At 45.0% G+C, this 21,676-nt stretch overlaps 2 protein-coding genes across 5 annotated transcripts; one reads left to right on the top strand and one right to left on the bottom strand.

Annotated features, from left to right (window-relative positions):
• Positions 1-4,525: 4,525 nt before the first annotated feature.
• Positions 4,526-7,458, top strand: ccdc96 (coiled-coil domain containing 96). Its single transcript, XM_061669307.1, has 3 exons — positions 4,526-5,007; positions 5,837-6,187; positions 6,650-7,458. Exons 1-3 carry the CDS (start codon positions 4,609-4,611, stop codon positions 6,962-6,964), a joined length of 1,065 nt encoding a protein of 354 aa, XP_061525291.1. The 5' UTR covers positions 4,526-4,608; the 3' UTR covers positions 6,965-7,458.
• Positions 7,459-8,192: 734 nt separating this feature from the next.
• Positions 8,193-20,937, bottom strand: tbc1d14 (TBC1 domain family, member 14). Of its 4 annotated transcripts, XM_061669043.1 has the most exons (15): positions 20,365-20,937; positions 18,624-19,326; positions 16,877-17,000; positions 13,849-13,973; positions 13,242-13,324; positions 13,051-13,168; positions 12,845-12,951; positions 12,353-12,433; positions 12,176-12,264; positions 11,996-12,067; positions 11,099-11,227; positions 10,901-11,010; positions 9,957-10,215; positions 9,458-9,849; positions 8,193-8,304 (listed from the first exon to the last, which is right to left on the bottom strand). In XM_061669043.1, exons 1-14 carry the CDS (start codon positions 20,411-20,413, stop codon positions 9,793-9,795), a joined length of 2,106 nt encoding a protein of 701 aa, XP_061525027.1. In that variant the 5' UTR covers positions 20,414-20,937; the 3' UTR covers positions 8,193-8,304; positions 9,458-9,792. The 4 variants fall into 4 exon arrangements, with proteins under 4 accessions (XP_061525027.1, XP_061525029.1, XP_061525028.1 ...); XM_061669045.1 differs by lacking the exons at positions 18,624-19,326; positions 20,365-20,937 and adding an exon at positions 17,957-18,155; XM_061669044.1 differs by lacking the exons at positions 18,624-19,326; positions 20,365-20,937 and adding an exon at positions 17,254-17,430.
• Positions 20,938-21,676: the final 739 nt, after the last annotated feature.

The raw sequence follows: 21,676 nt of genomic DNA, 5'->3' as shown, positions 1-21,676 counted from the left end.
CGGCGTTAAACTGTTTTCTCCTGGTTTTTGGGGCGTGGCTAAAATGGCGCCAAGAACTTGCGCTTCAGTGGTTATCCGGCGCAATTGCAACATGCATTCAGCCAGCTAGCTTGGCCTACGCTCTGAAAATCCGTCTTCCTTTCCGATAGGCCGCTGGCGTGGCTGCTTTAGAGCGCCTTGTCGTCAGCCATGAGTGCATGCATGTCACACAGAGAAACGTGGAAGTGCGAGGTAAAGAAAAAAAGAAAAGAAAAAAAATAATAATAATAATAAGGTCTGACAAGAGAGCCAGCGCGTGGACTGCGACTTTGCGCTGACGTGGCCACTTTAGAGTGCCTTGTTGTCTGCTGTGAGTGCACGCGTGTCACGGAGAGCAGGCGGAAGAGCGATGTAAAAAAATAACTTTAAAGTCCAACGTGAGTGCCAGCGTGTGGACATTGGCGTCAAGCTGGGCACGGCTGCTTTAGAGCGCCTCGTTGTCGCCACGTGGAAAAGACCCACGACGACGCGATATATTCCAAATTCTATTCTACGTCCATATTTGGTCGTCTGACCTGTGGTGACGGCGACTGCTTCCAATCGGGAGCTAAAACGCCGCCTGGTGTGCATGTGTATGCGCTTGTGCGTTACACATGAAGACAGATGGGAGAGCTCCGACTGGCACAGCCGTCACGTTTTGGAAGAGGCGGCTGCCGATTGGCTGCCCGGTCATCGGCAGGAAGCGACAAACGAGTGTGCGCGAGCATGCCCGAGAGGCAAACTATCTGCCCTTCGGTGTGCGTGCCTGCCACGCTGCGCCTGCAGGAAGCACCTGTCAGCGGTCGTCTCCTCTCGGCAGCGCCTGACGACATGAGCGTTTGATCCCCCCCCAGGGTCCCCGAAGGCCCACACTTACACAGACACTAACAGACAACTTAAGTCCGGCTGGCGCGGACCGCGCTCGGCCATGTCGTTCACACGTCTCGCCACGCACAACCGAACTACCGTTCGCGAGAAGCGCAGAGGCCGCCGTCCATATCGATCCAATAACGTAACAAAACAAAGAAAGAAAGAAAGAAAGAAACGAAACATTTCAACGAGATGCATCAAGGTCCGTCAAAATCGGAGGATTCGCGCCAGACGTGTTTTGCTGGTTTGGCTCTGGTCGACCAATCAGAGGATGAAAAAAAAAAAAAAGTCGCTCGCCAGCCTCGGGAAGATGAATTTGAAATGCGAGAAACAGTCCGACTGATGAGCGGCGTGCGATACTGCAAGATTTGCTATCGATCCGATACCAAGTAAACACCAGTCCAGTATCGCCGATATCGATACCGACGCCTTTTGAAATTCACAAAATTGCAAAATCGGAATGAATTCCAATGACCTCTGTGTGTTTTTTTTCTTTATGAATTATGAATGAGCTAAAAACCGGGAAAGAACATGAGCCAGGTTTACAATAGAAAACACGTTAGCGACTTCACGACGTTCTCAATTTGATTTGTCGAGCACTTTAAGAACCACAGCCGAAACAAAGTACCGTACATAAATACAAATGAACGCAAGACATTTGAACATAACAATTTAGAACTCATAAATATAAATTCAAGGAATCAAATCAATTAGACATCCATAAAAGAGATTAAAAAGAGAAAAGAGATTAAAGTCGACTGCTGTCCCGATCTTGATCGATTGCGATCTTGGCACTGTGGGGCAGGAAAAACAAAACAAAGCAAAGACCGCAGCGACTTGAACCAGTGAGCAATAACGGCAAATTCAGACAAGAGCCGTCGCTTTATTTACGATTGTTTCGTTTTGTTTTTGTTGATGTTGTCGCCAACAATGCTTTGTGGCGACTGTTTTGTGCCGAAAAAAACCCTTAATCTAATTACGCATTTAATTTTCCACTCGTTGAGTTTGGACTCGTTCGCTTTTATTGTCGCTTGGTCGACGGGTTCCACGTTCAAGGGGACGCGAGATTTATGACAGCAGAGGCACCAGAGTGACAAACTTTTTTTTTTTTTTTTTTTTTTTTACTTGAAGTTGCTTGAATCCGGAGAACTGTGGGCCAGGATCAGCCATCAAAAGGCTCAAGGGGGGAGGGGAAGCGGGTAACACTAACCCGGCACGTCCAGGTGGTGGACGAGTAGAACGGTGTGTGTGTGTGTGTGTGTGCGTGTGCGTGTGACGATGAACTCTGTCTAGTTTGATTTGAACCGAAACCAATTCGATTTTCAGGCTCCGGGAGGTGACCCCTTGACCCTTTCCCCGACATGTGCAAAGTTTGATTTGGACCCAAAAAAAAAAACCACACACATTTCCCGTTCGACGTGCGCACAATAAATCGAATGCAATCGCATTTTCCCGACAGAGCTCAAGTACGATGAGACTTTGAAACACAATGAAAAGAACGTCATTCCCCCAGTTTTCCCCCAGTTTCAAAATACTTTTCGCTATTTGTACTTCCTTGTCGGATGCGACTTCTTCAAATGATCTCGCAGTTGTCTCACTGATGGTGGTCTGACATGTGGGTGGTCTCATGGTCAGTGTCTGTGTCATGTGGCAGAAAGATTCGGGGCTGTTAAGTTGCAGGTAGCACACACACACACACACACACACACACACACACGCATTGGGTGCGAGGCGGTGTAATGATGCTAAATTATTTCTCCCTGTGGCCGCTTATGAAAACTAAATACACAACAATGTTGTATTTTCTGAATGAACGCTGGGATTTACAGGACAATGTTTATTATGGCTTAAAATTGAGTGACAAAACCTCACACAAGCCACAAACATTTCTGACCAGAAATGCGTCGAAGTATTAGACTGCGTGTGCTAAGCTATTTTTATTATACTTGAGAAATAAAGTATCATTTTTGGAGTAAAGAACTTTTACTGTTCTGCTTGACAAATGATTTCAATCATGCAGCTGTGGCATAATCATTTCGCTATTTACATTTTTTTATTTAAGCATTGTGCATGATTGAGTCTGAGGAGGACATGAAACCACGGCGTTCCCCTGAGCTCCAACATGAGCCCGCGTCTTTTTAAAGCGACTTCTCGGATTCGGTGTCACTTTTAGCACCGCTGATCATCTTTAAAGCCGCGCTCGAAAGTCTCGACGTCTAGACAAAGTCCACTATGTGCTTTTCTGACAACCTCCATGAGGCGTCATTGTGTGCTTGCATAAATGAACCCCACATCTGCACATGGAAAACACACATTATGCTAATGAATAAATACTTTTTTTGTAAAAGTGCAGATTGTTGCTTTTGTTCAGGGACGGGATGTTAAAACAAAAACAAGCATATGACATGTTCACAGCGCAACACTCACATCGAGAGGCTCCTGTCGACTGCGGCGTTTTATTGGGCGAGGCACAGGTGCAAACGTTCAAGTGGTCGTCGTTGCTCCCACCTGCGCTTGATGGAAACCAAACACTTCGTCGGTGACACAAACCACAGCAGTAAACATTAACAAAAAAAAACACACACACACACACAAATAAAATTAGGACATATTCATTAAATGAGACCATTGACGGCAGCATACATGCAGGTTTTATAGTGTAAAATGCATCCATTCAAATTTGAGAACACCCAAGAAAACATTCATGATGAATATAATTTCATGTAGACTTTTGCTTATTTAATAAGGTCAAAGTAAGGGGGGAAAAAAAGGTACAACAACAGCTTACATTATTTTATGATTAAACATTTAATTAGTCTTGGATAAGATATCGAAGAAAAACATACATTCAATATCATCATTTCACTCATATATATATATATATATATATATATATATATATAGACACACACACACACATGATCTAACATCTAATTATCTGCTGACTCAAAATACATTTTGACATATAATAGCATCAGTCAGAAATAAGCATCCAACATATATATATATATATATATATATATATATATATAGAATATTAATAGCACGATTTGAAATATATCAAATAGTCCATGATTAAAGGCATATATAGTATACAAAATTAACTTCAAGTGCTACAATATAGCAATGAAGATAAATTTATCCGGCGTACAAGCCAAATTAAGATTTACGGATAAAATTAGCCAAGAGTCACCAATCATGAATATAAAATGTGATCATATAAAAAAACTAAATCCATGCCAATTAGTTATGCAGTTTGGTGAAGGTCTAACCTCTCCCAAGTATAACAAAGCAAAATGAAGTTAAAGTATAGGTCTTAAAAAAAAAAAAAAATGCAAATAGCTCAGAGTTGGTCTGAGCATTGACTCGAGTATTATGTTAGAATAACAAAAAGACACGAAAAGAAACAAAAATGAACATAAAATATAAGAGTCAATACGATTCAGCACAAATGTATGTTGCGTGAGATTTTTAAAAAAAGCTAATTAAAATGTGATTTTGGACATTTCAATGATCGAGCTGTTGGATTGTATTTCTTTTATGAAACACTGCCCTCGCGTGGCGGTTATTTGTCAATACAGCTTTGCCGAGTCAGCCTACTTGTTGCCATGACAACTGAAACAAAACACATTGCCATTGCTCGGGGAGTTCACGAGTCCTCCTGCTTGACATACACTTTATTACATATTTTATATGGATATAGTTTTAAACTGAAAATAAATGTCTGCTGGGCCAGATTATTCATTAGAAAGTGGGGTGCAGGAAGACACAGTGGGTCGTGAGGAGCTCTTTGAACCCCCAAGTAGAAGGGGGGATCTTGTCGGGGATGTTGAAGACCCCCAAAATGACTCCATGCTCCTCCTGCAGCAGCTGCAGGAGCTGCAGGAGGAGAACCACCGGGCGAGGCGGCGCAACATGGAACTCCAGGCCCAGCTGGCGTTGTACTTCAACGGGAAGACCCCCGGAGAAGACGAAGAGGACCCCGACCCGGACACGCAGGAGTACGAGGAGTGCCTGCAGCGCCTGGTGGATCTGAGGAGCCAGAAGGCCTCCCAGTTGGAGAGCGCTCGGCAGCAGGAGGAGAAGCTGAGACTGCGCGACCAAGAGGAGCTCAATCAGGTGACCATATCGAATTTTTCATCTTCATTTTATTTATTTTTTATTTTTAAACAGGCTCATTCTACGACGGCGTATAAGAATCACTTTGTGCGACAAAAAAAAAGAGATTGGCGTGACCATGACGACATTTAAAGTCGACAGGAGGGAACTCAGACAAGAGCAGAATTTTCAAATAACTACAATATGTCACTGAAATGGTTACGTGTTATGCTTTGTGAATGAAAATTAATAACAGGCGAGTGTACTAGAACTACAATCTCTTGAATTTTCCAAACCCTTACCCTTCATTTTTGTGGCGATGGTCAAATTAGCTTAAGGGTACATTAGCGCCCCTAACCGATATGCTACCGCCATCTAGCGGTGGGGGATCCAAAGCGAAATCGGCCGGAAAAACTCATAAGAGAAGGCACGAGTATCAAAAGGAAAGGCATAATTATTTCTGTTAAAAAAAAAAAAACTCTGCTAAGAGTACAAGTACGAATTCAACAAATTTCCGAAAGTTGTTGTGACTTTCAGCTCGTCCTGTCAGAAAATTACAAAGTACAATAGTAAAAATACTTCTTTTTTAATTTTCTTCAGTTTTTGTTTAACTTTTATAGTTGTGTTGTCATCTGTGAAGGATGAAAAAAAAAAAAAAGAAGTAACTCGCCTATTGTGGTAAATTACGAAGTAAAAAGTAGAATTCTTTTTCAAATGTAGGGAGTGGAGATAAAAAAATAAAAAAAAGTGATCCAGAAAACTTGAAACCTGAATAATCCGTATTCGTAAATAAAAACGTGTACTTACTGCACACGGTCACGACACTTTTTGTGTTGTCGTTTGTTTCCAGGTGGAGGGCGAATGGCGATCCCTGTTGACTTTGAAGAGGAAGCTCGCAGTCTCGCTGCTAAGCGGACATTTGTCTCCAGAGGCGGCCCGGGCCGAGGTGGAGGCCACGCTAGGGGCCGAGCGGCTCGCTCGTCACGAACTGAGGAAGCTGCGTCTGAAGCACGCCGGGATGGAGAGCAGGGTGGGCCGTCTGGAGGCCCAGCTCGGAGAGGAGGAGAAGGACAAGGCCCGGGATCTCCTGCGCCTCCAGTTTGAGCAGATGTTGGCCCAGAGGACGCGCCAAAGCAAAGTCGACAAGCGGAGGAGTCAAGAGGCCTCCGAGCTCCGGAAGAACATGAAGCGCACCTTGGAGGTACAAAGCCCAAAATGAATGGACCGCAAACGACTTCACAAGCTATTTCAGTCGTGCCTTGAGATACAAGTGACCCCACTAATGAGTTTTTCAAAGTACGAGCAGATTTTATTTAAAAAATGTTGTTTGCTTCGGCTCACGCAAATATTTTAGAATTGCACACTGTTTAAGACAACCACGAAGCCTTTTGTTAGGAAAGTCTATATATATTATATATATAAACTTGCAGCCATATATTCTCTGCGAAAACAACTAATACTGCAGTGTGTATATTCGTGTGGCGGTGTTATACTGCCCCCCGGTGGCCGAGGTGTGCACACCAGAAGGATATTCTATTTAGTTTTATTTATATGCTTTTATAATGTTATATAGGACAGCAACCCATTTATATTGTTATATTTTTTGGGTCCACTTATTGAGTGTGCATGTGAGGCATTTTTTAATGTGCTGCTCCTGCCCCAGTTGCTGTCAAACACGAAGGAGAAGCTACACTGGAGTCAGACGGAGGTCCAGGCCAAGCGGGAGCAGCTGGCCCAGCTGGAGGCCACGCTGACCTCCAGCAGGGACCCGCTGGCTCGGACCCGGCGGGCCTGCGCCGGCCTGCAAAGGGACAACGCGGAGCTGAGGCGGACGCGGGGACTGCTGGGGAACACGCTTCTCTTGCGGGACTTTGGCGTCACCGCGGCCGCCGCCGAACGACTGCAGGAGACGCTGGCGAAGCTCAAACGTCGGCGGGAAGAAATTGCTTCGTCGCGATCGAGTCGGTTTGATTCATGAGTCGCTGGGGTAACGTGTTTTTGAACTAGGCAAATAGTACATTATAAAAACATGTATTACATCAATAGAATGTAAAGAATCAATTAGTTTTACACCTATACATGGAGACGGTCACAATTCCTCAGTAAGCTGCAGTAAGGGTGCTTGTTTTTTCGCAAAGAGTAAAATATTATTGTTATATTGTCTATCTGCATGTGTTGCTCCCCGCTTAGTTTCAGTCCTCATTTCTTAAAGGTTTACAACACTGATGCCATTTGTTAGCCCATCTATGGTGTTTTGCATTGTTAGCATTAAGCTATCTGTACTTTCCTCAGTCAAAGCTGTGGTTGTTTCAAATACACATCAAGCAATCCTCATTTTTGCTCACCAGGCAAAAAAAAAAAATCCCCCGAGGGACAGCTCATAAATCAATTCGTATTGTATACAAGCCATAAGTGCAATATAAAAACACATAATTGTGCTATGCATATCTCGAGCAGATTATTAAATGTTTTACTGTGTGCCGATTGTACCCGACGTGTTTCGCTGGTTGGACTTGGTTGTAAATTTTGCTCTGACCAACCAATTGGAGGATGGAAAAAAAAAAAGATTAAGTTGCCATACATACAATTTAATAGAACAAATACGAGAAAGGTTGGAAAACCGATTTATTTAATTTATTTTTGGTAAAGCTGAACAGCTGAATGTTACAAAAAGAAGCCATAAAATTGTATTTTCACAATTAGCCAGGAGATGGCAGCACTGTCCAATGAAATCATTTGAAGCTCTCCATCATGAAATCATATATAAAAATGTGTTGATCTTAACGTTATTACTTACTATTAATGTATTGATTCCTTACTTTAAAATACATATTTTTTTAAATCCCATCTGATTTTACATGAAGATACACAGAATAACTTTTCTAAATATCGTTAAAGAGGTCATCAGGAAAAGCCCATTAAAATAAACATGGCCAGCTGCACATGACTACGACTTGCCATTCGTCATAAATTGACGCAGGAAAAAGCGAAGAGGGACAAGGTGATCTTGCGAGGGGGCAGGCGGACCCTTCAGAGGACGGATTCATCCAAAGTTTTCAGGATTTTGTCCACCCAGGAGAGAGTCGGGTTGGCGCAGATGCGATTGTTCTTTTTGGACACCAGACTGCAAGGAGACGACATCGACAACGCTGGGAAAACACCACGAGGCACGTTCAGAGTAATTCTAAGAAGAAGAAGAAACTTACATGACTCCCATTATGGGGCATCGGTTGTCAGTCACATAATAGGACCGAAAGATTCTGGGGCTCAGTCTTCGTGGGTAGTGTTTAAAGCAGCAATCCTCGGGGCCGATGGAATCTTGACAAATGGGGGGAAAGAGGGAAAAAAAGAAGAAGCACAAATCAAAACGTGTGGATCCAAATAACAGAAATGTTCAAGTCTCACTGTTGCAGAAGATGGCCGAAACCATCGCGGCTCCCAGCGCGCAAAGCAGAAAGACGCCAACGCTCCTCATGCTGCTGCCTTCTGCAGATCTTGACGACGAAAAGCCGTCGACGGTGCGCCTCAACAAGTTCTCAACATCAGATATCGTTATTTATATACATATACGGTACGGTACTTTCTGCATTGTGGAAGAAGGTGGGCGCTTGTTGTGGTTTGGACACGTCAAACTTTCCACTCTGCTTTCAAAAGTGACAGCGGAAATTAAAAGCACTCGCGGTTGTCGCCTTCATATGTCAAATCAAAATAGACATAAGTATTATCACAATACGGATATTTGCAACTCCTTTATTTGGTCAAATGAGGTTCATTTCCCTCCTGCTGCCAGTCCAAAGCAAAGAAAACCAACACCGAAAGAAGACGGCAACTCAAAAGACAGAACAGCGCAATCGGAGTTTACATTCATTTCACTGGTGGTCTGATTTTCTGACTGCGTCTCATTCTGGAAATGCTACTGAACACCCACAAATCCATTCAAAATGCAGAAATCCACATTTAAAAGAACCTGAGGGATGACTCATGATGCACCTGAAGGGCAAATGTCACAAAAAATATTTAAAAAAAAAAAAAAAAAAAGTGTTATTGCAGTTCTGCTGCGCTTAGGGGAGGGAGTGCAAAACCACACAGGCCTCATAAAAAAACAAAAACAAAATAAAAGCAAAGATACATTTCCTGTTTATAACCCACAACCTGTCATCAAATTGAGCGGTGGCCGACGACGCACAAACGAACGACGATTTGCACTCGTTAACAGATGTGTGCATAAAAAAAAAATGGAATAGTGCAACACAGAAAGAAATAATTCTACTCGGACAGAGTGAGGGTTTAGTTAAAAAAAAAAAGAAAAGAAAGAAAGAATACAATATCGGATCCACAGCAGACAGCCTCTTTGAATAAATAAACACCTCGCACAGATAAAACATTACCGAGCCGAAATGTTGATTTCAGTGCACCGTACCAAGTCATTCGTTACGATACCCCGCACAAATATTGAAAGGCAGCTTCTGACCTGATTTCCAGAGGATGACAGCACGTCGACATGTAACATAGAGAACAACAACAATCGCCTCCAGACGAGGCTTTCAGGGAGTCACCTTGGGGGGGGGAACAAAACAAAACAAAACAGCTGTTCACGAGAAGTGAGTGACAAATTGGACGTGATAACTGGCATCTGGGTGGTCCCATGGGGTCCCGGAGTGTGTTGTCGGTCTTCTGCTGGGAAGTTCATTAAATAAGGCACCCCTGCTCCATTACTCACGGTCCTGGATCCCGGTTCTGATCGCGAGTGAGAACACTAGCTCAAACCGGACTCCCCCCCCCCCCCGAATTCCTTTCCTCCGGACGTCAGCGCTTCAGCACCGGACTTCCTCGCTCTTGATCTTTCTGTAACGTCTGCAGAACCTAAAAGGGGACAGTCTCGTCAAAAATCTTGTTACGGATCAAAAACAACAACAACAACAATGGATAAATCAATAAATCAATAAGGCTCCTGCCACTTGTTCACCCACCAGCGCCCACTTCCTGTTGCGGCTGGTCATGTGGACGGCGGCGATGTGCTGGAAGAGCTGCTCGGCGAGGATGAGTTCGGGCAGGCGGGTGAGGAACTGGGCCATGTGGATGAAGTCCATGCGGGTCAGCACGTCCTGGAAGAGGCGCAGCAGGCCCAGCGCCGTGCGGAACAGGAACTCTTCGCCGTCTCGGCAGAAGACGTCCCACACGCGCGACGCCAGGTCCAGCGGCACAGACTTACTGTACAGGGTGAAGATCCTGGGAGGGGGTTTGGAGGACTGGGTTAGTTCCCAACAACAACTAAAACCGCCAAGGTGCAACTGGATTCATTTCTTTTTTTTTTTTTTAACTGAACAATGACAAAATGTCCCAATGCCAGCAATTAACGAATAAATTACAGTCAGGGGATCCCACTTTGATGCTTTTGGGTCTTCCGCCTTCCTGTTTCTAATCAATTGTTCAGCGTCGTCCTGGTCTCATAATGTCCTATAACGTGAACACGTGAAGCAGGAAACGTATCGGTTGAGAATTTTGCTGTTCTGAGCGGCACGTTGGGCAAAAAGGGAACATTGAACAGTTTGACATTTGCATTCAAAACGTTTAGTGGGCAAATGAGTCCCAAACCTTTTTGAATATTGGTCCTGAAAAGAAGTGGAATTATGCTAACCGCTTTTCGAATACAGAAGGGAGAATCAAGGGAAGGAAATCCAGTTTCAATGTGTGAAATTCGAAACGGAAAAGAGGAATTTTCAAAGCGACGCGGACCCCCGTCTGAAGCCCCCCCCCACCCCGGCCCCCCCCACAAACACACATTTCCTGTTTTCTCAGAAACTCAAAAGAGGTGCCTGAAGCCGGACGCAATGTTTGCGTGCGTGTCAAAACTGCGGATTCAAGTAAGTTAAAAAAAAAAAAAAAAAAAAAAAAAAAAAAAAAAAAGACTCACCAGTCGATCAAATAAATATCAGGAGTCAGGTTGTTCTTCTTGAAATGTGCAAAGAGCTTTGGTAGGTTTTCTTCAAAGAACACCTCGAATGCAGCAAAGTACGTCAACATCTGCAGCCGCACACGACCAAACACAACACACATGAAAACCGCCTGCGTCGCCGCTGTCAATCATGAGCTGATCTTGTTGCGCACTCACAAGGCTGTGGTCCACTCTGAAGAAGGCCATCTGACAAGGTTTGTTGAGCAGGTTGGCGAACGCGATGAAGGCGTCGGCCGTGTCCAGGTTCAGGATGAGCACCGCGGCGATGAACGACATTCCCTGCACCTATCAACACACGCCTACAGATGTTATAGCTCATCTAAAAATGGCGCGTCAGGTCATCCTGACGTGCAGGATCCGGTCTGCCCACGGAGGCTTCCGTTGGGAAAACAACTCATTCGCCGAAGAAGCCCTTCCAACCGATACGTGGGTACGACACGGGAAGTTCCAAGTCAGTGTTGCCCTCTTGAACCTTCACAAAAAGCAGATTCGCCTTTCGTGCGACGATACAAACACCCCGGTGCCCTGACTTAAAGGGGATTCATCTTTTCCCCGTTCAAAATAAATGGAAAACCAAATCAAAAGAATTTTTGATTCTCATGAGAAAAATCCCAATCTACGATGAAGAAATATGGCTTGTTTGTATTGTTGCATGCCGACAGCATGTGAGGCTCCTGTTTGTGTTTTCATCTATACGATGACCAAATGCTAGCCCCGTTAGCCTGTCTATTACAATGTGTTAGCATTAAGCTCGCGGACTTTCCTCAGGCAAAGTCTTGTGGTGGTTTTCAATACACAGCGTGCAATTCTCTTTTGTTTTATGCAAGTCAAATTCAACTGGCAGTGTCAATTCACAGCTCAAAGCAAACACATTTTCTCGTTTCAAGAACTGTTCACTTTCTGCCAAACTGCTGCTTGTTGGGAAAGTTTTGCTGGCACCATTTAACGCCCTGATCTCAAATCTTTGCTCGCGAGTCAAAGCAAAAAAAAAAAACAACACTCTTTGCACTCTTAAGGTAAGGTACCACAGTAGTACGGAAGCCCGTGACTTACGTAGCCGACGTCCGGCCGGTAGCAAGTGTAAGCTCCCAGAATGCTGTGCAGCACGTCGTGATAGGGCCCGCCCTCGATGACAAAGACAGAACAAAGCAATCACACATCCGAGATACAACCCCAAAGTCGGAAAGAAAGGTCACGTCTTCATTCGGCACGTGTGCGAGCCTCCCCGCTGACCTTCTGGAAGATGCACAACTGGGGGAATGTTCTGGAGATGTCCAGCTTGATCAGCTCCAAGCTCGACTCCCGATCGGACGAGTCCGCATCTGGGAGAGGGCGGCACGACGACATGAGTCCAAATGAGACCCAGCGTGAAGAACTGCTGGCGTTTTGAGTCGGGCTGCCCGTCTTTACCTTGGCTTTCGGCCTCTGCTGCGCCGGCTGGTGTGCTCCTCCACTTTTCTTTCGCCCGCGCCAGGCAGATATTGTAAAGCTCTGCAGGGGCCAATAAAAGCAACACGGGACGGTCATTTTAGGCCGTTGGACGCGACCGTGATATGTCCCTGCTAACGTTGTGGACTTTATAAAAGCAGTGAAGGAGCCTCAGCCACCGACCGGTTTCATGGCACGCAATATTTGGGCAGAGCGGCGTAGAAACAAAAACGATTCATTTGTTTCGTCATTTGTCCTTTTCTCCTTTCTGAAGAGGCTCTCAGTCTGTTTTTTTTAAACCATTTTTTACAAAGTGGCGGCCTTAGTTTTGGACGACTGTCTCACATGACCGAGATGAGCGGTTTGACAGTTGGCTGAGGCGCACGCAGCTGCAGATGATTTTCAAGATGAAACTCCAGAAAATATTTTGGGTTCGGTCTCGACAGAGAGCTCATCTACAAATCGCACTTGTACCATGTGTGATGTTGAGTTCATTGCCCACAGCCAGGCTCCACACTTTGCCTCTGACGCTGGGCGGGATGCCCTGCCACCACAGGTCCCTCACCCGTCGAGACGTGCACCTGCACATCAAAGGGACTGGTCAAATGTGGATTTGCTGGCCGCGAGTTGTCCCGCTCGATTGAACGGCACTTTTTAAAATCGGCTCGCGCATGACTAACATGGCGCTCCAGTTGGGCAAGACCTCCTGGTTCCACGTCTGAGCAGCTGAGCCGATGCTCTCCTCCAGCTTGCAGCGCTCCTCCAGCTGCTTCTTCCTCTTCTGGGCCTCCTTCAGCTCTAGGACAAGAAAAACGAGGCATGCAAACAGGAAGCAAGCGAGAGAGTACAAAGTGCAGCGAGCTCTCGTTACCTCTCTTCTTGGCCTGGGCCACCATCTCTTCATATTGTTGCCTGTGTTTCTCTGCCTCCTCGGCCGGCTTGGCTGGAAGATTACTGGGGACACGTTTGTGTATATACAGTGAGTACGTTTTTCGGTTTTCAAAAAGCAGTCAAACATTCGCCGGCTATATTGCGGTTTGTCGTTCCCGCCTGTGACAATTGTTGCATGCCGTTTGTATGTGCAGCTGCTCTGTGTGTGTGTTAAAGTAGCAGCTGTTTATGAATACATTCACATCAGTGCTAACTAACATTAGCCTGTCTGTGGACTTTTGCATCCTACGTTAGCATTAAACAAGCAAAATTACATGTTGGTGTTCTCTTTTGTTGTGTCAATTTTACAGTAGGAACAGTAACAATATGTGCTAAGGAACACTTAAAAAAAGTGTATTTTAATAAGTTCCCATGCGTTTAAAGCTTGTACGAGAGGTCAAACCTGTGACGAACGGAAGTTCGCTATCGTCTTTTTGTGTCATCAAATGGAAAAGAATGGTGGGAATGTGAAGATAAAAAGGCGACAATAGGCTTTCATCATTCCTGAGCCAAGTAAAACTGATAGCAAACAGAGCGTGTTTACATACGCAGGTCTGTCCTCCAGTATGAGAGCCGTGGTGGAGAGAGGCTCAAAGTCCAGGTTTTTCCTCACATTCTGCCCGGGAGACGTCGGATTGCAGGCTCCACCTCTGCCAGTCTTTGTTTCATATTCCTGACGATGCAAAAACGGCAGACTGCGTGTGGACATCATTCACTTTCGAGGAACGGCTTCAATAAACGGCGTCCCTTTTAATATGCAAATTCTGCCCTCCGACATGTGACAAGAGCGGCGCAAGGCCGAGCGCGAGGGCAGGAGCACGCCAATAACACGTTTTCTTATGGGTTAAGTCGAGAGGTACTGTAAACGGGTCAAAAGCAATATGATCACACACATCTCTGTGCGCGTGTGTCGCTGGTTAATAATGCAAGGGTGACTGAACAGCTTAGCGTGCCGACACACTCTGAACGTGCACGCTCACAATCGAATGCTACTCAGGGGTTTCATTTGCCGCGAGGGACTGATGAAGTTAATTGGATTGATGTTTTTTTTTTTGTTTATGTGTGTGCGTGTGTGTGTGTGTGTGTTGGGCTTCGAGAGGAAAGATAGCATGTACAAATATAGTACAAATCTAACAGGGGTAACATAAAAAAAACATGAGGCCAGATTTAATTGGTGCCATTAACTCTTATTACTTAACTTATTACATATAACTTATTAACTTATTCACTGCCAGCCTTCCCAGTTAACATGGATATTTGACTTCTAAAGCCGTCAATGGCAGCGAATGTGTTAATTAAGCACTTAGCGTGAAGCTACAGCCGAACAGTAAACGTGTTGTAAAACGAGCCCTGTGCTCTTTGACACGGCAATGCTTTGATGGCAAATAAATAAATAAATCTAATTAATATAGTTCAAAGCCAAAACAGGCAAGAATAGCTGCAGTGGGGAAAAAACAAACAAAAAAAACACACTGATCAATTATTACTCAGCGGTGCAAAACATTTACATTTAATATAATCCTGAGTTCAAATGAGACTTTTGACTCAAATAGCCACTCATAAAATCATTCTTTAAATCTCTATAGAGAAGCTAATGTGATACAACAATGAATACGATGTAATTCTCCTCTTGTTTCTGAACCATGTTTTACTTGAACAGTGAAATAAAATGATTATTAAAGATGAACCAGCGCTCGTGCTTTTATTTTTGCAGAAATGCAAACATCTGAGTCATCCGCCTGCTCCCTGCTACAAGCAGCACAAAGCTCCAAGGGGCTACTGTGTGAAATCGGAGGCATCCTTGCGCCTCTCCAGTAAGCAAAGGAAGACGCTGGCTCACCCCCGCTATCCACAATGCTAACTCACCATGAACGCAGTGTTTCGGCGCAGAACCACGGTCCTCCGGGGGAGGGACAGACGGGGGGGGGGTGGGCTGCGAGTTTGCGTCTTCGCCAAACCCTAGCTGAACGTCATAGCTGCTACTGAGGGGCTGGCTACTAGCAACGGCGCCCACAACGGCCGGCGGACGAGGAGCACGGCGGGATGGTCAAGCTACCTCCAGAGGGACACACCCCACATCGGAAAAGATGCAGCGGCATGGTGCATCCCCTCCACCCCCCGCTGCGTGGCTCCCTTCCCCCCCGCCTCTCCTAAGAGGGATGCTCAACCGAGCTGCGCTGCATCAGATCTGGAGCGACTTCCAAGTGTGTGTGTGTCTGTGAGCGCGTGCTTCAGCCACTGCACCGAAACGCTCTGGGCTCTGCTGTGCCCTGACAGCCCTTCTAATCGATCCCAAAAGAAGGGATCATCATTCTCTATGACTATATCGCTACGTGACAAAAGGATTTTTGCATCGGTGAAAATGAAACATGTTATAAAAGCAGAGCGTGGTGCTGCTTTCTCAAAAAGGAAAGGTTGTGCAAAGTGAAAACACGTTTTCCAAGCCTGTCTTTAAACTAGCAGCGAGACAAAAGGCTTGAAATTTGAGCTTTTTTGTGTGTGTATGTTAACCGATTCCTCAGGTCCGATATGAGGTTACAGCCACGGATCAGGTTGTGAAGCACACAGGTGGATGCTGTTCAGGAGCCTTTTGGACCCTCCGAAAATGCTCAACAGTCAAGAGGAGTGAGACAGTAACAGCACAGCAGGTTGGAATGACATGCTGCCATCCAAGCATCAGTTAGCTTAAGACAATTTTAAATATGAGGCAGGTTTAGAAAATATACAGTGGGACCCGTTTAAAAATAAGCTACATTGTTACTATGATTAATTGGTAAATATTAGCCCTTGGCCGATATATTTTTTTTTCCCCCACGCTTTAACATGTTACAATTTTTCTGTATAAAACACCAAAGAATAAAAGAAAGTATTGTAAAACAATCAAATGTTCATACCTTTACTATTGTAAATGTGATAAAAAGTTATTTCACTTTTTATTTTTTAAATTAAACAGCTGATTAATCGGTTCACTGAATTATGTTCTGCCAAAGATGAGGCATCGGCCTTCGAATTAAATGTGCTATTTACAAACCTGATGTAATATCACCCTTTTAAAGTTCCAGCTCACGAGGTCCTTGCATAATGATGTTACGTTATCTCTTATGATGAGTCATAAGAGTAATTCGTATTTATCATTACAGTGCGCTGAACAACGATAAGTACTGCATTGGACAGGAACGTCCAAACATTATCAACTCGGGGCCAGAGAAACACGCTAAATTTATTATTCTGATTTAAAAAATGATGTGACAAATTTTCAAGAAACTTTTTTTGCCTCAAAAATTTAAATAGTGATATCTTGTAACATAACATTTTTTTTTCATTATTTCTCATTTTAAAAAAAAACAGTGCGCAGTCTCTCACCAATTTTGACAGTTTGTTTTCCACATTTTAATGCGGGGCGGGTATATTGCGATTACTAGAATATGCGGGCGGCCGATACAAAACATGCTAATGACATCAAGGCTAGCTTTTGACGCCCCTGGCCTCGGATGTCGCATCAACGGCTGAAATAACACGTGACTGCAGGGGACACGCTTTCATCAGGAGCTGTTATTCAACTGAGGTCAATTTTACCTTCTGTATTCTTTTCGGGTCCTTGATGGGCACCTCGCGTGGTGGCACCTTGCCAAACAGCTTCCATCCAGCATCCCGCTGCTCCACTGAGCGACTGTCTTTCACTTTCATGGCAAAGAGGCTCCTGAAACCCAGAATGGAGAATGAAGACTTAAATGAGCTCCACAAGCTTTTCGGGGGCTGTTCAAACAACCTGGCGCCGTGTGAGAAACCATATCCCCAAAAAACTAAAAAAAATAAATAATAATAATTTCACATATGTATCACACGACTGCAGTTGAGAGCTTCAATTAGGAGTGTGAAGAGCAGGAAGATGCAAAAAGCAAAGTGGTCACATACGAGCAGATGTGTAAAAAAAATGGTGTGAAGTCACTGACCTCATGCTTGTTTCACAAATCGAGACTTTTCCATTGCAAAAATGACGCCAGGCCAAAAAGATAAAAGGACATTTAAATGCGAGAGGCTTCATTTAGTTCCACAGGGAACCTTTTGTCATCCATCTACTATCCCTGAATTTTTATTTTTACAGATGCTGCTTGGGAACAGGTTGGGCCAATTACAGCATTTCTTCTCAAATGTGCAGATTTGAGTGAAGATGCCGTTATTCAGTGACATCATGACAAAGGTTTTTATGAAAAAAAAAAGTAGGGGATGATGCAGTCTGGGGAATAAAGGACAAAAGATGAGCGTACCAAGAAACAACACTGCAAGAAGAGCGAATCACACCGTTTCCTTCGTGCCGTTTTCTGCTTTCGTGTACGCCACAGAACAAATGTTGACAAAGCCATGTGGCACGTTTGCGTTCGGTTGAGCCGAAGGGTGGAGCGCTCGACTGGGAAATAGTAGGAAAGTCCAATGTTGTCGCTGTCGTCGTACTGCATTAGCGCGACGACAAGCTGTGACGGGACGAGTGAAGGCCAAGCACACGCGAGCTCAAAGCCCTGCAGGGCCCCACAGTAAATCCAGAGTTGAGGGTTTCAAACCTGCCGGCAGCTCCACGTAACCTACCGGTGATTAAATCACAGCAGCCGCGAAACAAAACAAACCGTCAACAAAATAACCACAAATTCACCGTCTTACCTGTCAATGTACAGAAGAAGCGAGGGGGCTGTCATCCTGCGCTGACACAACTTAAAAGGCTCGAAAACAATTCAAATGCAACAAAAGCTGGGAGTGAGGAAGTACGGTCATGCCAAAGTGCGGAGCCAGAGGTGCACATCCCATAGTTTTTGCGCAGGGCGAGATATGCTGAAGGAACATTCTGCTCATCGCTGCTCCACCCTTTGAAGTGGGAGGGTGGAGAAGTCTGCATGCTTAACTTTACAATGCGAAGGACTGATAACGGCACAGTGTACACTGTACTGCACGTGTGTGCGAGGATAATGAACTCGGGTCACACGGTGCCCCCGCCTCCCGTCACAACAAGGACAAAAAGCAATAAGCCATGCTCCCAAACATACCAGTAAGTGTCAAAAAGGATTTGCAGTGATTAGGCCGGTGCGCTAAGATGAAATTCCATGAACAGGGTGCTGAGTCATTCGGTTCTTGAGGCGCAAGTAAACGACCCTTTGATAATAACATTCCTTCGCTACATGCGGCGTTTGCATGCGTTGCTGCTCCGTGTGCGTTCAAGTCACAGTTGTTTGACGGTTTATAATTAGCGACCGTAACTGCTAATTCGCTCTCACCTATTCCCTGCGAGGATTCACTGTATACTGTATTTACTCGTCTGGTAAAACAGATTTACCTGTTGAACAAACTGGTGAAAGATCCCAGCTTCTTTTGCCTGCTATCCTCTTCCCGTCTCACGACTCCGGGCGGGCTCGCTCGCCCCGGACCCCTGAAGTCCTTGGAGCATCCCGGCAACGAAGCCAGCGCGACGTCAGAGAAGGGAGCCGTGCAGCCGTCGTCCGTCTCCAAGGTGACGATGGCGCTCGAGTCGGAGGTGACGGTGAAATCCAAGATGTCCTCGTTGGACGCCGAGAGCTCCGTGCTCATGCTGGACACGCTGCACACGGAGACGTCGTCGCTGCGGTTCAAGGCTCGGCGGCCCGCGGCGCCACCGGACACTTTGAGGCCCGGGCTGAAGAAGCGGGTGGAGTCGAAGCCGCTGCGTGGGAAGCTGGAGGACTTGGGCACGCCGTTGCAGTCGGAGGGGTCATCATCTAACGTTAAAGTAGCGGGAGAGTCCCCTGCAGTGAAATCCGGAGGGTTGAGCTCCAGGGTCGGGATGCCCGAGTCCTGGGAAGTCACACTGTGGCTGTCCAGGTCGAGACTGAGCTTCTGCGGGGCGCTGTGGAAAATAGAGGTTGAGGTGGGGCACGGTGTAGATTCACATTGGTGAACCGCGCTCGGATCAGGGATGTGTTGATTGGAGAGGTCGCGACGGCTGGAGACAGACAAGTCTCTCGCCCCACGACAGTTCTCTACAATGGCTTCTCCGGACACACCTGGCAAAGAGGTAATTCCATTTAACACATTCACTGCTATTGACGGATTTAGAAGTCAAATATCCATGTTAAGTGGGAAGGCTGGCAGTGATTAATGCAGAATAATACAGTGGCGCCTTGAGATGCGAGTGACTCCAACGACGAGTTTTTCCAATTCCGAGCTGCCACTCAGCCATTTTGTTTCCTTGAACTTGCGAGCGCAAACTGTATGTTGGCAGTGAACTCAACTCCACTCGCTTCACAATAAGTTTAGCAAAAAGAAAAGGCTTCTAGCTATTTAATGCCACTCCCAGTTGTTTACTGTTAAACTAAAAATATAAAACACAGTGTAAATTTAAAACAAACACCTTCGCCTTAAGATTGCCCCCCACTAGCTTAATGCCTAACACAAAATGGAAAACGCCATTGACCGGCTAACACTTAGCAACTTTGATAGTAACAATGTTATAACCCTTTAAGCAACGAAAAAAGTGGAGTAACACATGCAGACAGACATCACAATACTCACAGGTATATATTCGTTATCCTCTGTGAAGAACGACTAATATATTACAGCAGCTGAGAAACTTCGCTTGTGTCCGCATGACTGTATTACCCTGCCCCCGGTGGCCAAGGCGGGCACACCATGAGGAGCAGCACAATGAATTGAATTGAAGCATGTGGTTTAATTCTTTACATTCAATAGAACACATTACTCTGTTGCCAATAAAGTTCATTACAGAGTGCTGTATTCCTTAAAAGTTATGACAGCATAGTGGTCAATAAATTGTCTGAATAGTTCTTTTTTTAATTTGCATTGAACAGTGGGCATACTTCAATGAAATACAGATTAAGAAGCTTTTGGCATCTCATCACGTGAATTGGATTAGTCCACTGCAGAGCTCTAAAACTTAATACATAGTCTATTAATATTTCGTTAATATTCAACTACATTGTAAAAGAGCTGCAGTGTTGTTAGTGTCAATAAAAGCCTCCCAAGGAGGGCAAAGGTGTTAGTTGTGTGTGTCAAGTGTGACGAACGGCCAGCAGGCAACCTACCACCGCAGCTCTCCGTCCGGCCCCGGTCACAGTGGGTCGGATTCGCCATAGTGGCCGCTCGAAGCTACAGGTGGCCGGCCGCCGTCTGCGGGCTGGAGCGCTCCATGGTGATGCGGCGACCACGATCACCTCGCCGGCTTCTCCTCAACGCACTTTGGTGTGCACAACCGCGAGGTCATTTGGCGACGGGGAACAAATAAGAAATAAAAACACTTGAAACGGAACCCGCTCGCTATTTAGTCGTCTATTTTTTGCCGTTTCCTCATCGGAACCGAAACGGGGTTGAACGCTCTCGCACGCGACGAGGAACAGCTCCCCGGTGTCCGGTGAACAAGGCGAACGGGGAAAGTAACCAAGTTCAGTCGCTTTAGTTGGCATCTTGTACCTGTGTGCCTGTTTCCGCCGCCATTTTAACACAAACTTGCGACGGGCTGTAATCGAGCCCTGAGTGAGTGTTGACGTCGGATGGAGTCACCTGTCCACCCAACAAGACATCATTAATCGACTCCCAAACTACGATACTCCATTGTTGCTTTTTTTTTCTCCTTCAAATTATTATTATGAATCATTATGCCTTGTTCGACTTAACCCTCGATACGTCATTATTATTACCCCCCCCCCCCCCCAAAAAAAGTAAAAAAACAGAACGGATTCACCCCCCTCTTCTTTTACTGTGTAACGTTTATAACCGCCACTTCCTGTCATTAGTTAACATATATATACTATTATTTTTAACCATTCCAAATTCCTGTTTGTTTGCACAATGCGTAGGTTGGAAAGCAACCTCAACTCAGAAGCATACTTTTGTTTTGTTAATGGTTCAATGTTTCGACAGTCAGCAGGAGTTTACACCTCCTAAATTCAAATGTAATTCTTCTCAAAATTGCATACTGCATTTAAAATCGCTCCCTTGTCCAAAATTTGCTAAATATAATGAGGAGAAAACAACATTTTTAAGTGTAAAGTCTGGAAGTAATACCAATTTTATACAAATTGTATGATTAAATCCGGTAAACAACAAATTATGAAATATAGTTCTCATTGGTTTGAACAGGCCAAAATGGCCACGACATAGCCAAGAGGTACAATTTGATGTACGCAGTATATTTATATACTTGGGAGTTGAAAATGATCAAATTGAAGGGGGGAAAACACACACACACACACACACACACACCTAAACACCTTTAGGGAGTTTCATTACATTTGCATGAACACAGCTAAAAATTGTTAGGCCAAATAATGGTGCTTAAAAAAAAGCATTTTAGCTCAACATACAATTGTGTTTCTCTTCTTCTCCACAAAAAAAAAA

The sequence above is a fragment of the Phycodurus eques genome, chromosome 23 (assembly GCF_024500275.1).
Source record: "Phycodurus eques isolate BA_2022a chromosome 23, UOR_Pequ_1.1, whole genome shotgun sequence".
NCBI classification, from domain to species: domain Eukaryota; kingdom Metazoa; phylum Chordata; class Actinopteri; order Syngnathiformes; family Syngnathidae; genus Phycodurus; species Phycodurus eques.
Note: the sequence above shows the minus strand (reverse complement) of the source record. Positions and strands in the feature narration are given on the sequence as shown.

Coding starts and splice junctions, on each gene's coding strand:
- ccdc96 (XM_061669307.1), top strand. CDS start 4,609: ATGTCTGCTGGGCCAGATTATTCATTAGAAAGTGGGGTGCAGGAAGAC. Junction 5,008..5,836: donor ACCAAGAGGAGCTCAATCAG/GTGACCATATCG, acceptor GTTTGTTTCCAG/GTGGAGGGCGAATGGCGATC. Junction 6,188..6,649: donor ACATGAAGCGCACCTTGGAG/GTACAAAGCCCA, acceptor CTCCTGCCCCAG/TTGCTGTCAAACACGAAGGA.
- tbc1d14 (XM_061669043.1), bottom strand. CDS start 20,413: ATGGCGAATCCGACCCACTGTGACCGGGGCCGGACGGAGAGCTGCGGT. Junction 11,228..11,995: donor ACCGGCCGGACGTCGGCTAC/GTAAGTCACGGG, acceptor GTGTGTTGATAG/GTGCAGGGAATGTCGTTCAT. Junction 9,850..9,956: donor GCAACAGGAAGTGGGCGCTG/GTGGGTGAACAA, acceptor GTCCCCTTTTAG/GTTCTGCAGACGTTACAGAA.